Genomic DNA, 12,640 nt, shown 5'->3' on the forward strand with positions numbered 1-12,640 from the left:
TGTGGGGCAATATTGGCACTCAGTGAAGGAATGCTTTCATCTTAGGGAATCTGTTCTTTACAAAATAATTGTATCCACTAATTGTTTATAGTCTTACACCCAGATTGAGAGTTCTTTGGGGCGGGGGCCATCTCTTTATCTGACTCTACAGCACCTAGTACAATGGCATCCTCGACTTGAGACACTACTACAGTACAAATAATAATAATAAGAGACTTTCTATAGTGCAGCTTTTCTAATCAGTCAAAACATTTATTTCACAGATGCAGATTTAAAGACAAAGGTCAGACAGCAAATGAGCTGGGGGCCCTTTTGGTAGGGACTTTGATTAAGAGTGAGGGTATCACCAGGAGGGAGGACCAGTTGCATATGCCAGCCTTGCCCACCCTTAAGTCTGATCTTTCTGATGGAGGTATCCATCTAAACTAGATAAATCAGGTGCTGTGTTAACATAAAAATGAATTATTTATGCCAGAATAAGGAGCAATTAATACCAACCATTTCAAAAATGAGTAGACAAATATTTTAAAAACAAAAAAAAGCTTGCTTATTTTCAAGATGGAAGTGGGATTCTTTTCTTGTATTTATTCCAGCCTAAAATTCAGTTTATCCTTAACTACAATAAACTATATATCTGGTACCTTGGAAAACTAGTGACAGAAATATCACATCACAAAGATTCTACATGGTACACATCTCACCACACAAACAAGGATCTTTTAAAGTGGCTTCAAAGCAGTTTGATCATGGAGAGGGAAATCCAATATAACACATTTATTTTTTATATCTCAATCAGATTCAGGCACACAGGATGAAACTCAACTGTTACATGAATGGTTTGAGCTGGTCCTGGAGAAGAATAAATTAGTGCGTTATGAGTCTGAGCTCTTGATCATGTAAGTAAGAAAACACAGTTTGCCATCAGTAGTAAAAATGTGGGGGGTGGGGAAGTGGACTCATTTTAGGTCCCAGGCACAGGATTTTCCTCTTGATACGTGTGGCTCTCATTATTGAGCTAAATTGCCACTTTGTGTCTTGCATAGCATATCGCCATTAGCACACAGAGAGAGTCCACGCTTCTCCTTTTTACCTTACTGTTTCCTGGAGTTGGAAGTGTGTTAGAATAAATGCACCCAAAGCTACATTCTATTCCAAACACAGATTTGCGCTTGAACTCCCCCGTGGTACAGTGGTTTTGATCCTATAGGTCTATTACATGGCACTCTTTGTGGATGCACTAATGGGCCTAATGACCTCCCAGGCATTTAATCCACTGGAAAACAAATTGGTCAAGGCACCAAATGCGTGGGGAGTGGAGGGAGATTTCTAACATACCATATATCAGCTTTTCCTGGGCAACACAAGGAAATGAGCGGAAAGATTAAACTCATTTGGGAAAGATTTGGGAGTAGAGCTGAATGAAGTGTTTTGCATGAATAGTTTACTCACCAAAAAATGCAGTTTCAGGTCAAATGAAACTATTTCTTAATTTTGGCCAGATATGGTAGTTTCCATTGGGGAAAAAGAATTCTGAAAAAGCTGAACCATTTCTATTTTGGGTTGACCCGAAATTAAATTTTCCCTTGGATATTTTGGTTTGGCCACCAGACTAAAAAATCAGTTGTTCATTCTGCTGTACTTAGGACTAGAATACAGAGGCAGAGTGAGTGGTGTAAAAATCTGGTGTGCATTAAAACGGAGTTTGGATCCATGAATACTTTGGTCATTGTCCTAGAAATGTGCACCTTCGCTCCCATAAATGTTTGTACCATATACACCTGCCAAACCAGAGTCAAGCGACTCCCAGCTGCTTCCTACCCCTACTGCTTGGGCTAGGTGGGTGGTGCACAGTACGTCTAGATGGCATCTCTTAATCCCTAGGTTCTGCTCTGGGAGCAGGTAGATGGTTGGCATTTATCAGTTCCATATTGTGCAGCTGGCCACAAACCCCAGGACTAGTTTAATGGGAACAACAAAGACATTTGTAAACTCCTAAGTGACCAGCAGAAAGCATTTGTTGAATGGCAGAACGATCTCACTTCCATCTCAAAGAAAAATAGATTTAAGTAGATTTAAGTACAGCAGAGGTGGGCAAACTACAGCCCGCAGTCCACATCCAGCCTACAGGACCCTCCTGCCCAGTCTCTGAGCTCCTGCCCCGGGAGGCTCGCCCCTGGCCTCTCCCCTGTTGTTCCTCCTTCCCCACAGCCTCAGCTCACCCCACCGCCAGTGCAACACTCTTGGAGGCGGGGCTGTGAGTTCCTTGGGCAGCGCAGCTACAGAGCTCAGCCTGACTGGGTGCTCTGTGCTGTGCAGTGGCGTGGCTGGCTCCAGCCGGGCAGCATGGCTGCCTGTCCTGGTCCTATGGGCAGCGCGGCTCTAGTGCCGCCAGCCACCGGTGCTCCAGGCAATGCGGTAAGGAGGTGGGGAGCGTGGGGGTGGATAGAGGGCAGAGGAGTTTGGGGTGGTGATCAGGAGGTGTGGGTGTGGATAGGGGTCGGGGTGGTCAGAGGGCAGGGAACAGGTGGGTTGAATGGGGGCAGGGGTCCCAGGGTGCAGTCAGGAAGGAGAGGGAGTGTTGGATGGAGTGGCCCTCCATACAATTTCTGAAACCCGATGTGGCCCTCGGGGCAAAAAGCTTGCCCGCCCCTGACCTACAGAGTAAGGTCCAGTTTGAAGTGAGGAGTATGGAGGATGAATGGTGGGAAAGGAAACCTGAACAAGGTCAGCATTACGGAGATACAAACAATACAAAGATGTTCTTTGACTCTCTCAAAGTCTATGGACCATCTAAATCTGGCACAGCTCTCCTGAAGTTGGCAGGTAGCACAACCCTCATCAAAGACAAGGAGGGAATCATGCAGAGATGGGCTGAACACTTCAATAGTCTACTCAATAGACCATCCACGTTGATCAGCGTATCCTTGACCAGTTACCCAAGAAATCCATCAGAGGATCTCAAACTCCTTCCAACAGTTGAAGAGATCATGAAAACCATCAAACAATTGAACTCTGGCAAGGCTCTGGAAAGGATGGTATTCCAAAGTGTACAAAGTAGCAGGCCCAAAGGCTATCAAGATGTTTCACGATATCTTGAGTAGCATTTGAGAGGAAGACGAAATGCCACAAGACTTGAAAGATATTATTGTATCCCTGTTCAAAAACAAAGGCAGCAAATCTGACTGACTGAAAACTACAGAAGCATTTCCTTCCTTTGAACAGCAGGGAAAATACTAGCTTACATTCTTCTGAACAGACTCATTGCAAACATATCTGAGGAGAATCTGCCAGAAGCTGAAGTGTGGTTTCAGACCAGGTTATAGTACTATGGACATGATTTGTGTCATAAGGCAAGTCCAGGAAAATTGTTTCAAGCAGAACATGGACCTGTATGCAGTCTTCATTGATTTGACCAAAGCTTTTGATACAGTCAACGGAGAGGTCTGTTGGCTATTCTGCATAAACAGGGCTGCCCAAGAAGGTTCATACAAATCATCTGTCTGTTCCACGATTACATGACAGTGCAAGTGCTCTTCAGTGGTGACTCTTCCGATGCATTTAAAATCTCGAATGGAGCAAAGCAAGGCTGCATATTTGCTCCAGTGCTGTTCAACTTGTTCTTTGTCTGTGTCTCCAACCAAGCCACAAAGGACAGAGGAAAGAAGTATAAGCACTTCACAGATAACCTGAGGAGCAGTCTCTGGTGGGCTGGCATGAGTATCAAAGAACTTGAGCAAATGGCTCAGAACAGGACTCACTGACAGTCTCCGACAGATTCAGGATGTAACAGGCTTGAGCAGGACTGACAAAATAATCTCCAAGTCTCACGTGAAAGGTGCTGCATAGTGGCATCATCAAACATCATAGATAGTCTTCCCATGCTCTTAATGCAGCTGACTTTGTACATCAGGGTTTAGACTTCAGAGTTATATGGGTAGCCACAGATGAGAATTGCAACAATATTGTCATCAATGATGGACTGCCAACATTGTGCAGCTGGCCACATACCACTTTGTTGGGGAAACCTCCAACCACTAGAGCCTGATCACAAGGTTTATAATGTAAGACTCTGTATAAATGTATATTTCTTATTTGCCCATTGTTCTTGTGGTATCAGTGCTTCCTGCTGTCTGAAAAGAGCATTAAAAAAAACAAATATAGGACTGTATCAATCAATTCAAACATCAACATGTTATCTGATTTTATTCATGTGTTACTTCCCCTTCCTCAGGGTCTGTCTCTTGTGAGGAGCTGCCCTCAACTTGCCGAATTTTCTCCTAAGATCAGGCCCTTAAGTCATCTTAACAAAGGATAATTGCATATAATTTCACCACACTCAAATGCCCCAAGTGAATGAGGGAAATGACGATTCTGTGTAATGATGCTATCTAGTTTGTAATGTGAGAATGTAGGAAGAGCCAAAACTTTTTTGGATCAAACTCACTGATTGTATAGAGAAGATACTGGAGATGGAGGATATACACAGTATACTCAGTGGCTAGAGTCAATGTCTATAATAACATTACCATAAATATCTCAGTATGCTGAATACTAGCATTGTTACTTCATTTTCTTGACAGTTATTTTAACAGGCACAACAACAACATTTGTCCATTATAGTGATGGTGATTGTAATAAGAAAAGGAAATGATCTTACCATTTTCTCTTATTATTTTAGGTTAATAATAATAATAAATAATAATAATAATAATAATAATGATCGCATATTCCTGCTGCATCTCACTATTTTTAGGGAAAGCATGCCTTTCGTAATGTACATGTACCACTAAGCTTATCCACCAGAGATCTAAGAAGCAGCAACATAATAAAAGGACAGCAGTATTGACAATGAAATGAGTATAAAATAATTATAATCTTATAATTAATAATGCAGATACGTGAGAACCAGTATAGCAATATTTTTAACAGGTCTGCTGAAGGTTGATTGTTACCTTCTGAATTCTAAAATCCTTAGGAAATCTGTCAGCTGATTCTTTGCCATTCTTATTTTTAGAGCCCAAGAACTAGAACTGGAGGACCACCAAAGAAGATTGGAGCAGAAACTGAGAGAGAAAATGGCCATTGATGGTAAATAAACTGGGAAGTTAATTATCTGTGTTGGTCTGCAGTAATGGTCCCAATTTACAATAGTGTTTTAACTGCTTGTTTCGCAATCACCTAGATAGCCTAAAAGATGAACGAGAATTGAACGAGGAACATGAAATTTTTACTGAGATGATGAAAGTGATTGAAGAAAGGGACAAACTTGTGTCTTCCTTAGAAGAGCAGAGACTGAAGGAAAAGGCAGAAGATCAGCACTTTGAAAGCTTTATATTATCTAAGGGTTATCAACTCACCAGGACTTAGCCACATGCAAATATCTGGAACTTCAGCTACATTAACCAACATGGAGACAGTCTTTTGGCAAAGATCTGGCTGAAATTGAAGGAATCATATCATTTTAGTATTAAACACTTTTAAACAGGCTCTTTGTTTGCACAACAGTGTCTCTAGTTCCACATAGATGATTACAGGAAGAAACATCGCAATCTCATTGTCAGCAAAAAGGGCTAGTCATCCTGTGAGATGTAAAAGAACTGAATTCACCTGTGTGATGGACAGTGTGTGAAAATTACACAGGAGCCATCCACTGTTTTCCTTTTCCCTGTAATTTTATTTTAATTCTGAGCACAGAGTTTCTAGAGACGTAACTACATGATCTGGTACTTTTGAAACAGCAAAATTTTCCATTCGTTTGTCTGAATCTGTGTGTATTTTTGTTTCTATTTTGGCATGGCTGAGCCACAATGAACTGTATTCAAGTGTCAAAAATAAGCATCACCAATGTAAAAATCAGGTTAGTGTTTAAAATGTATTTCTAAAGGTGGACGGGAAGAGTCTTTAGAATACTGACTACACATGTTGTAAATAACAAGTGTAAATGCAAAGTCAGGCAAATTTAATTATCAGGTGTATTTGCAAGCTTGAGTGCACTGTATGTATTAAATGAGGACTTAATACAATATTAAAACCTTACATTATGTAAAACTGTAACTTAATACCAAAGGGATTACTATTCTTAACAAAATGTTGTAGAGTCAGAAGACCTTTTGTCTATAGCTGACCAAAGTAATCACTGAAATATGCTTGAAGAACATTTTAAAAAATTGATTAACATGTATATGGTAGGTTTTTCAATATGCATTCTTCACAAAAGCATGTATTATATCTCAAAGTTATCACTAGTTAGAGACTTGGCACAGAATAACAACAAAAACTGTGGCAAAATTATTTTCTGCATTTTTATGCTGATATTTGATTGCTGCTAAGATGAATGCATAAATAAGACTGTCAAAGCTATATCTGTTGAATGCATTTTTTACTTTAAAAAACATAGAAAAGTGCTTTCTAGCTTTTCTTGCACACGCACAGACATAATAGATTTTGTGCAAAAGACTTCTTTAGGCTATGTTTTCAATTTACTGTGCGCAGTCTTCTAAATCTGAGATGATTTTGTAATTTACAGTTGATTGTTTCTCCCAGTTGTATGTATGATAGTCTGAAAATTCAGTATAAGAGACATGGAGAAACTGGAGGACTGTTTTTGAATATTGTTTTACCTCATTTTCTGACTGGAAGGGTTTACTGTTCTCATTACTAAATGAAAGGTGCTTAAATGCTGTTTCTGCCTACAGTTCAGCAGAGGCAAAGGAAACTCTTCTAAATGTAATTGTAAAAGCTTTAGGCTAATAAAAGCCCACTACACACTGGATTTTGTTAAAATAATTTATAATCTACCTTAGTTTTTGTTACACTGAATTTTCTTATAATACATATTTTTAAAGATAAAATCCAGATTTTATCATCCATGGATTATCAATATATTGTACCTCTGTAGGGGGTGAGATAAGAATACTATTGTTCTACAGTATTTATCTATTTATATTTATTTGTATATGTATCTGTTTACAGGAAATACCAATGTCTAATAATATTTTACATAGTTTAGTGAATTCTCTCTGTGCTTTGGATGGCAGTTATGAGATCTACAATAACAACATGCTGGTTAAGCCATGCATAGTAGAGCAGAGGATTATATCATTAAGGTATACAATAGGAACAAAATATAAAGTAAGACATAAACAATATCTTCAGATATTACCCATAGGAATACATTTCTAACATGATACACAGGGATTTAATTGCATTACTTCCATTAATCAGTGGGAGAGGCATAGCAGAATCCTTGTGTATATTCAGAATCTATCCTCTAGCATCTTTTTATCTGTTATATGCTTGTAATTCTGATCTTTGTGAGTCATCTTCTTAAATTGTCTCTCTTGTTTAAGGTGGACTCAGTGGTATTTACTGTTGAAGATGAACTACATATATAGTGAAGACCAAAATTAAATAAATCCCAGGTTTCAATGCAGACTTGCCTGTGTTTTGAATGCAGGGGGACGAGGGAGGCATTCAGCACAGAAATAAACATTTTTAAAGTTAATTTTTCTCCTTTGAAATCCATTGGCACTTCCTGCTTTGCCAAGGATTTCCTAGTTTTTTTTTCCTTCTGACATCACTGATACCAGAAGTTTTATGCTACTCAGTGAAGTTACAGAATGAGGCGTTGTGGGAAATCTGTAGCCTACCAGGAGGTGCCCATAACTTCACAGGAGATTTAAAAAGTTATAGCATATTACTTAGCTCAGTGCTTTGCATAGATGAGAAATTCTTCCCCAAAATCTAGAATTACCTCAATCTTCAGTTTTGTTTTGCAGTTCATCTTTATGAAAAAGAGGCCATTCATTTTAATTTGTGTTATTGCCACACAGAGAAAAGGAGGGTATAGAAAAGGGATAAGGAGTGTAGAAATATACAATATATATGTGTCTCGTTGTCAGGGCCGGCTCCAGCTTTTTTGCCGCCTCAAGTGGCAAAGAGAGAGAGAGAGGGAAAAAAACGATTGAGCTGCCAACGGAGTGAAGGAAGACTACAGTGGAGTGCTTAGCTACTGCCAAAGACCCGGATGTGCCGTCCCAATAATGGATGGAGTGCCGCCCCCTTCTACTGGCCACTCCAGGCACCTGCTTTCTTCGCTGGTGCCTGGAGCTGGCCCTGCTCGTTGTGATGAGGATGTTGCAATTCTTCTTTCACAAAGCGTAACTTCCTCATCCAAAGTAGGATGCATGAATTACAAGTAATCAGGTCAGTTCTAATTAATACACTGATCCTGGAACTTCAGTTTACAACAGATGCCTGCTCTGCTGTTGGAAAGCACAACACACAGGTCTAGAAATGTACTCGGTGCTACACTTTCCTTTTAGCCCTGAAGAACTAGGTTTTGAGGGTATTTGAGACAACAGGACCTGAGGGCACTCGGCACCTTACAGGATAAGGTCCATAAAAGGGATAGCCATATAGCTCAGGTGTGCTGACTTAGTTGTAATATGCATGGTGCACAAATCCCCTCTAAATAGCTGGTCTCCTGTGATTAATTGCAATCCCTCAAATGGCAGAGGGAATGCTCCTGCCTGGTGCTATTCCCCCGCTGAACCTGAATACCTCACAAGAGCAGCTCTAAAATAGTTGCTGGAGATGTTTTAGAAAAAAGTAAAGAGTGAAGCCTATAAACAGTTTCACAGAAGTATAGGGGTTGGGAGGAAGGAGAATCCACATGCACTGATCATAGGCCAACATGATCTGTTTATCTCAAACTCCAGAAATACATTTAAACACAAAGGTTCATGTTTAATTATGAATGTTCTTTCCCATCAGTCTGCCTTTCCTGTAAATTGGCTCACTAGCTTATAAGGGATTTATTGACTTTAAATCTTTGACACTGTTATTGCTGTGTAAAATGTGATGTGGTGAACCATATGCCTATGTCTAACTTTACTACATGTGAACAGTTTTGTATCTGAATAATTAAAATGGTTTCCCTCTTTAACGCACCTGTGTCATTTCTGTAATAATCTCTCACTCTCCCCATGTTCTGGATGAAATAAGTTTTTTTTTTTAGAAAAATCTTTTATGAGGAGAGGAAAGTATATTAGTATCTCACTCCACATATTGGTAATTACAGGTACATTTTTAAAAAACCCACTGCAATTTAAATTCCCTTTAGCTTGCACTTACATGTTTTATTATTAAGAAAGCACGCCTGAGCTATATGGCATTAAATTCTTCATCCTAGTGCAGTCGGTGACACACATGTCTGAGGAATTCAACCCCAAATTCTGTAAACATGACACACAAACTATAATATCTCCCTTTAAGCTTGATAGAAAAGGATTCTCTCTCTTGATAAGGAATATGGGATATCTGTGCTCTCTTCAAAAATGCAGTGACCAAAATCTGTAGTTACTAATGATCTAACTTTGCCACCTGTACATTAGATTGTATCTTACTCTGCAAGTAGTTGTACTGAGATTAATGGTACTAACACATGGAATTTGAACTACTGAATGTGAGCAAGGTGGGGAGAGCTGGCTTAGGCAGCACATTTTCTTTCCTCGACTCCACCTTCACTTCATCAGTTCTGAACTGATGGATGGTGATGGTCCCCTCTCCTCAGATGACAGATGGACAGAAGCTGCCTCTAAAAGGTTAGGGGAGTTTTTGGCAGCTTTGAGCTCTCACTTTCCTTCTGCTGTGATGTCATTTTCCTTCTCTCTGATCTGCCTCAGAGACAGATACTCAGAGTAGTGGTGTTCCTGATATTGTGACTCCTACATTCTCAGATTTCCATAGAATTTATCCATCCTTTAGCTCTACTGGAAGTTGTGGGTCAAATTCAGTTCTCATTTATACCCAGGCAAATGAACTAACTTCAGTAAATGGCTGCCAAGCAAACTGAAATCAGTGGGGTTGCATTGAAGTAAATGAAGGCAGGATTTGGCTCCACATGGCTAAATGTTGCTCAGCTCCTTGAACCCTTAGAGGTGGTTATCTCCTCTTCCTTCCTATTCCGCCCACCCCCCAAGATCTTGTGCTTCTCCAGCTTGGAAGCAAAGAGGAAGCAGGAAATATGGCAGCCATTCAAGCTTGTTACAATGTGTGTAGCAAGCTTGTATAGGTTGGCTTATCTACTGATACTGCAGAGCTGGAAATGATATATATTTACAATATACAGTCTGGATAGGTCTTCAGGTTTGCACTTCTTTTTTTTATGAACACAGGGCATATCATTGTGATTGCTTTGAGGTAGCTGGCTGGGTCCCTCTGAGCAAAAGTGACAACAGTAGTTTGCCACATTGTATAATGAGGCACCAGCATTTTTGTTCACTTATATCCAAATGCATCCTGTGCTGGACCCCAAACTGATGATGGGAGGCAGGTTTTGGCAAAAGCCACTTCCAAAAAGCTGAATTAAGCTGCTTTTTCTATTAAAAATGGGCTCCATTTTATACCCTAGTAAGCCTTCCCATCGTTAAAAAGATCTAGAGCTGTGACCACTGCATTTTAGACTGTGCCCTGAAGTTGTTTGTATGGTAGTATATTTACATTGTTATAAAGTGACAGCTATCCCTATGGCCTTCATGACAAGCAAATCCCATATGGCTAGAATTTAGCAAATAACTTGTAATGAATAAATTATTCAATGGAATTCACCTCAACTTTAGTTTGCATATTGTGCATGAACAGATTGCGTGGTCTCCTCAAATGTATTAGTTATTCACCCAATAATTCTTGCAAATAAATCTAAGTCCATAACTGGTTTGTGAGCAGTTTGTGGCAGGTATTCAAAACTTGAAGGTCAAACATTTTTGACTGGAGACACAGGTCATGTGGTATGTTTCCATTCACTGACAGAATGAGGGTGCCTCTTACAGTCAGTTTCTAGTGTGAATATCTCAGCTACAAATTAGGAACTCGCGTTGCACAAATATACATTGAAAATGTTGCCCTTTTGAGCCTGAATCTAAAGTCCACTGTGGGGAGTCCTTCCATGGATTTCAATAAGCTTTGCAGCAGACCCTTGGTGAGCAATCTTGCCAGGAATATTCACTTGCTGGAATATTCATAGAAATGTGGCATACAAGGCTTGGGACACAGATGAAGCATTTGCATTTGTAAATACAAAAGACTATTCCCAAAAATCTTTCAGTGGTATTTAAGTGAGGCTGTCCCAGTGAGTTCAAATTTAAATAAATATGGCAGGGGTCTGATTCTAGACTCATGTAACTCTGGTCTATAGTTTATAGTTGACTGTAAGTAGTGACATATATCATTAAAAGCTGTGTGAACTTATTTATGACATTGTCTACAGTCGGCCTCCTTTTTCACCTACAGTTATTTATTTATTAAGTGTTTGGGCTAGTTCTTTAGAGGTTCTAACATGTAAGATGAGCACGCAACATATTTATGAATGAGCTACTTGGATATCAACTGTTTTCTTGAAATTTATATTATAATGGTTGTTTTTATTTCTATTTTTATTTCTATAGTGCCCACACTGCTGGGTACATTAGGAAGGCATAAAGACAAGATCCTTGTCCCAAAGAGCTTACAAGCTATTCAGAAAATGTACAAACAAATGAATGAGGATGTGATTCAATGGTGAAGCTAAGCATGAATCTTGTTAGTTCTATTTTTTGTTGTTGAGGTGTAAGGGGCTCCTTAGAGGAGTGGGGGAAAAGAAGAGAGGGTTGCCAAAAACTTTTCTTTAATGTTGTCAAGCTATTTTATGGGTATTGGTCTCCATTTTTTGATTAGCAGAGAGAGAAACAAGTAAAACTTAGGTAGATATGCACTGTCACCTAAGTATCCTCTCATAATTTGCTATTAGCTATTAACAAGCTTACAGAAATAATGATATGAATGCTTAGCAATTAGCTGCATAGAGTTGGCAGGTCAAGGCTTCAGCAGATGGTTGATTGAAAACATTCAGAAAAATATTTAGGGTGGGATTTTCAAGAACTGGCCTAATTCTGCTCTTACTGAAGCCAATGAGAATGTCACAACTGACTACAATGAGAGCACCAGTATGCCAAGACCGAGTGCTCTTGAAATTCCACTCAGTATCTGAGGATCATGTGGTCCAAAGGTTAGAAAAACAGTGTAGTTAGAAGAAACATGTTGAGCTCTGATCCAATCTAATTTGCTGTCTGACTTTGCCTTAGTCAGCCCAACCAGATATGCCATCAAAGCTGATCTTTCTCCAGTGAATCAGTTATCTGAGGCCACATATAAATATAAGCTGTGGTATTCTTTCCACTAATCTAGCTCTCCTTCCTATTTGCCTAGATCAGTGGTTCTCAAACTTTTTTTTCCGTGGGCCACTTGAAAATTGCTGAGAGTCTCAGTGGACCACTTAATGATCTTTCCAAATGTTGTTTGTATCATTAGTAACTGTTATAAAGCGCTTTAGTTAAAAACGCTATATATAAAAAAAACTTAATAATTAACTTTTTTTGTTCTACAAATAAAAGCACAACATGTTAATATCAGTAGTCTTATCTTTCTAATGCGGTGGATGTGCCCTCTCCCCCCTGCCGTGGCAGCCCCTAAACCAGGGCTGGGAAGGAGTAGGGGTCTCTCCCTCACCACAGAGCTGGGGCTGGGAAGGAGGGCCATCTCTCCCTGGCAGCCACAGCCTTGGAGCTGGGGAAAGTCACCTCTTTCTCTGGTCACCTCAGCC

General features: G+C 39.7%; 1 protein-coding gene across 1 annotated transcript in view; it reads left to right on the top strand.

The window, feature by feature from the left end:
* LOC127052015 (F-actin-monooxygenase MICAL2-like) overlaps positions 1 to 6,911 on the top strand; it is a 30,365-nt gene extending 23,454 nt beyond the window's left edge. Inside the window, exons 5-7 of the mRNA XM_050955171.1 lie at positions 797 to 896; positions 5,015 to 5,088; positions 5,183 to 6,911. Coding sequence (XP_050811128.1) covers positions 797 to 896; positions 5,015 to 5,088; positions 5,183 to 5,367 — 359 coding nt within the window. The 3' untranslated portion in view covers positions 5,368 to 6,911. The remainder of the gene's footprint in view (positions 1 to 796; positions 897 to 5,014; positions 5,089 to 5,182) is intronic.
* Positions 6,912 to 12,640: the final 5,729 nt, after the last annotated feature.

The sequence above is a fragment of the Gopherus flavomarginatus genome, chromosome 5, assembly GCF_025201925.1.
Source record: "Gopherus flavomarginatus isolate rGopFla2 chromosome 5, rGopFla2.mat.asm, whole genome shotgun sequence".
In the NCBI taxonomy this organism is placed as follows: Eukaryota; Metazoa; Chordata; order Testudines; family Testudinidae; genus Gopherus; species Gopherus flavomarginatus.